We start from the raw sequence: 4,313 nt of genomic DNA, 5'->3' as shown, positions 1-4,313 counted from the left end.
ACAACCAGCAGCAACAAAAAAAGCCTGCTCAGGGGACAGAATTTGATTTCCAGGGTTTGCCACACAAAACGTCCACTTTTTCACACAAAAATGAGGTGCGCACACAAGGAAGTATAATAGTCGTAAGAAAAAGTAACACTATGAGCAAGCCAAGACGTTGGGCTTCCTCTCCAAATACTCAATTGTCTTAAATGTGCACAAAGAACTCAAGAAAACCAAGGGCAGAAGAACTAAAACCAGAGGAATGACTCCTCATCAAATAGAGAATATGAATAAAGAGAAAATTTAAGAAGGAACCAGTAAGCAATTTAGGGGCAATGAAGTACAATAACTGAAAGGAAAATTCACGAGAGAGTTTCAACAGAACTATTTTTTATTACAATTTTTGAGATCTCACTGAGGTAAAATGGAACATCTTTAACATGTAAACGTTGATTCTTATTTTGTTTTATTTAAATTGTCAGAATAATTATATGTAATTATTGTGTACATCGTGGTGTTTTGCAATGTAGATGCATTGCCAAATGGGTAAATCTAGTTAGGTAATATATGCATGTCCTCGAAAAGTTGTCATCTTTTTTATGAGAACACTGAAAATTGCCTCCCTTACCATTTTTCAAGAATATTACAATATATTAACTATTGTTGCCATGTTGTATTTATTTCTCCTGCCTAGCTGAAATTGTGTGTATCTTGGCCAACCATTCCCTAACCCTCCCTCCTCACTGCCCCAGCCCCTGGTGACAGCATTTTGCTCTCTAGTTCTTTTTATTCTTCCTTTTTTTGAGACGGAATTTCACTCTGTCCCCCAGGTTGAAGTGCAATGGTACAATCTCAGCTCACTGCAACCTCCACCTCTCAGGTTCAAGCGATTATCTTGCCTCAGCCTCCCGAGTAGCTGGGATTACAGGTGTGCACCACCATGCCTAGCTAGTTCTTGTATTTTTTGGAGAGGTGGGGTTTCACCATGTTGGCCGGCTGGTCTTGAACGCCTGACCTCAGGTGACCCACCTGCCTCAGACTCCCAAAGCGCTGGGATTATAGGCATCAGCCACTGCACCCAGTCTGGCTCTCTAGTTCTGTGAGATCACTTTTTAAGATTCTCCATGTGAATGAGATCATGTGATATCTCTCTCTGTGGCTGTATGTTTCACGAAGCATAGTGTATTCCAGGTTCATTTCTGTAGATGCAAATGACAGGACTTTCTTCTTTTCTATGGATAATACTATTCCATTGTGTATATATGTCACATTTTCTTTTCTGTTTTTGAAGATAGGGTCTCACTCTGTAACGCAGGCCGGAGTGCAGTGGCATGATCGTGGCTCCCTACAGCCTCAACTTCCTGGGGCTCAAGCAATCTTCCCACCTCAGCCTCTTAAGTGGCTGAAACCACAGGTGCAAACCAACACACCCAGCTATTGTGTGTGTGTGTGTGTGTGTGTGTGTGTGTGTGTGTGTGTGTGTGTGTGTGTGTAGAGATGGGGTTTTGCTATGTTGCCCAGGCTGGTCTTAAACTCCTGAGTTCAAGCAATCCTCCCTCCTTGGCCTCCCAAAGTGCTGGGATTACAGGCCTGAGCCATCACAAAGGGCTTCTGTCTCTTCTTTCTCTACCTCTTTGATTTTGCCCTGTCTTCCTTTTCTCTTGCTTACTCATTGTTTTAATTTATCCCTTCCTCTCTCCTTCAGTCTAACAGAAGATTTACTACTTTGATCCTGAAAAAACATGTCTTAAATTTTTTTAATTTTACATAACATATATCCATTTTCTGTTTCATTGATTGCTACTATGGTCTTTTGTTTTCATTTTGTATTGTTTCTACCTAATTTGTCACTGCATTTGCTCACTTAAAAATGGAAGCTAGATCACGGATGATGGTATTTTCTCTGATTTTATCAGTGTCTATTTCTATAAATTTCCCTCTAAGCCTCAGCTACATCTACAAATTTTGTGATATTGTGCATTTACTTTCATTTAGCTCAAGGTATTTTATAATTTCCTTTATAAGTTTGCCTTTGATCTGTATTTTATTTTGAAGTGGATGTTTAATTTTCATGTCTGGAGATTTTACAGATTTCTTCTTGTTACTGATTTCTAATTTAATTCTGTTGGCATTTGAGAACAGCGTGTATATTATTTCAATTTTCCATGTCAATGTGATTTGTCTTATGGCCACATCTGTCTATGCTAGCGAATGTTCAATGTGTACTGGAGATGAATGTGTGTTTTCCAGTTGTTGGGTAAAACTGAACACATACAGGCACATACTTTTACCAGTTTAACAGGCAGTGTTTCCTTGTCATTTAGAAAGTCAATTAATTTGGGGGGGTCACATTTATATTATTATATAGTTTATAACCTCCATAACACATTTACTTGATCTTACAGCAAAGCAAAAGAAAAGCATTTGCAAATTCATCTGAAAATTTTAAACGTTTATTGTAAAAGAAACATAAGCATGAATTACAAAAAAAGACACTACTTTATATTTCATATGCAATTTTTCATCAGCAATACAAGTAGAGCTCAGAATTCATTGAAAGACCCACATTTTTCTTCCATACCTTTGAACCATAAGTGGACTAAGCAGAGAAGTTCTCGCCTTTGGTCACGAGCACACGGCCACTTACTGTGGATGTTTTCTGTGTTCAAGTGTGTAGTTGCCTTGCCCAGGATAAATTGGGGAACTGGCAATGCCATTATTAATTACACACACACTCAAGTATCCGTGATCATCACGACTTGTATCTGCATGAGCAAAACATGGACGTAGTGGCTCGGTAGCAGAAATTTTAGTGAATGTGAAGATATGGGACCCATCACCAACATTATAGAAGGAAATGACCCTCATTGTTATATCCAGGTAAATCCCCACTCTGTGTAGACCAGGGCTCACCCAGAGGCCCGTCAGAGGCTTAGTGCTGGCAAAGTAGATCTGTCCTTCTCTCAAACCCACAGTCCAGAAGCCGAGTTCTGAAGAGAGTACAACGTTTCCCTGTCGATTCACAGATTCCTTGCACACGCCCACATCCCACACTTTGCTGGTGCCCACGTCCACCTCCCAGTAATGGCGGCCGGAAGTGAAGCGAGGGACGCCCAGGACGCACAGTGCGGAGTCGAACCTCTCAGCTTGCTCCTTCCTGTTCTGTCTGAAATTCCCACACCGGACACGCCTCAGGTCTTCAGAAATGATGAGATAGTTGTTGGCTGTGTCCACATCCAAGGTCATATCCACTGTGGAAAGAAGACCCAGTAGTTCAGCAAAGACGTACATTAAAGACTCCCTCTGCCCTTCTACTGCACAGACCCAAAGATTTTATTCATTGTCATTTCTTTTGTTCCACGTTCATTCTCAGATCCTATTTTTTCCTTAGGAATTTCCCTGGCCCCCCGATTAAGTCAAATTTTACGTACAGACTGTATGAATAGAATTGCAACAAGCCCACCTTTGTCATAGTAAAAATTCTTGTTAAAGTTATTCAATATTTTGATTAAAGGTTTTTCTCCCTCTTAGTGCATAGGATGGATGAAGGAGGAGACGATAGTTTGCTCTCATAATTATCAGTTGGCACAGATCCTGTGAATATACTGAGCGCTGACAACCGCTGATGTTTGGGATCACAAACGTAGGTTGCAGACTTCAGCTGATGCCCGTATTGAAAGGAACAACATTTAAAAGCTGCTTTTTCCAAGGCCCTTTCTGGGCTTGGAGCAGGTAGTGCAGATTCCTTACCTTGGAACTTCCTCATCCTTGGATTCATCTGCAGAGCAGCTCTCAGCTTGGGCTCTAGTTCCTTGATCTTGGACACCAGCGCCCCCAGCTGGGCAGCGGGCCGGATGTCGTTCTTCTGAGAGACCACCGGGCAGAAAGGGCACAGCACCCCCTTCCCATCGGGCCCCGTCCGCAGTGAGTTCGTGCATCGGAGGCAACAGATGTATCCACATATCAGGTGCATGGGGTTTTCAAGATAATCCAGGCAGATAGGACAACTGCTTGCTGCTTTAAAGTGTTCAGCCATGGCCACTGCCTGGGAATAGACATGGGATTAGATTTTACATGAGTGGAATGGGACTCATGTAAATTTCTTGGGACACTTTCATCTTTACCTGCATGAAGACATCCTCGCCTACTCTTCGTAAAGCACTAGTACTAGGGAATGAAGATACAATATAAGTACAAATATAAATGATCAGGGCCCGGAACTTCCAATGTTGGAAATACTCACTAGAATGAAGGCCATGGGTTGGTATGAGGCTTTGAGTTGAGTGGCAAAAGGTCTACAGCTGAGCTATCCAATATGCTAACCACCAGCC

General features: G+C 41.8%; 1 protein-coding gene across 1 annotated transcript; it reads right to left on the bottom strand.

Annotated features, from left to right (window-relative positions):
* Positions 1–2,625: 2,625 nt before the first annotated feature.
* On the bottom strand, positions 2,626–4,018 carry LOC104680970 (ret finger protein-like 4A). The gene is made up of 2 exons (XM_010387076.1): positions 3,733–4,018; positions 2,626–3,233 (listed from the first exon to the last, which is right to left on the bottom strand). Exons 1-2 carry the CDS (start codon positions 4,016–4,018, stop codon positions 2,626–2,628), a joined length of 894 nt encoding a protein of 297 aa, XP_010385378.1.
* Positions 4,019–4,313: the final 295 nt, after the last annotated feature.

Source organism: Rhinopithecus roxellana, chromosome 12 (assembly GCF_007565055.1).
Source record: "Rhinopithecus roxellana isolate Shanxi Qingling chromosome 12, ASM756505v1, whole genome shotgun sequence".
Taxonomy (NCBI): domain Eukaryota; kingdom Metazoa; phylum Chordata; class Mammalia; order Primates; family Cercopithecidae; genus Rhinopithecus; species Rhinopithecus roxellana.
The sequence above is the reverse complement of the archived record's forward strand: the minus strand, read 5'-3'. Positions and strand labels throughout refer to the sequence as shown.

Excerpts from the sequence above, each read along its gene's own strand:
- LOC104680970 (XM_010387076.1), bottom strand. The coding sequence starts at position 4,018 with ATGGCTGAACACTTTAAAGCAGCAAGCAGTTGTCCTATCTGCCTGGAT. Across the intron at positions 3,234-3,732 it reads AAGGATGAGGAAGTTCCAAG|TGGATATGACCTTGGATGTG; the intron begins GTAAGGAATCTG and ends TTCTTTCCACAG.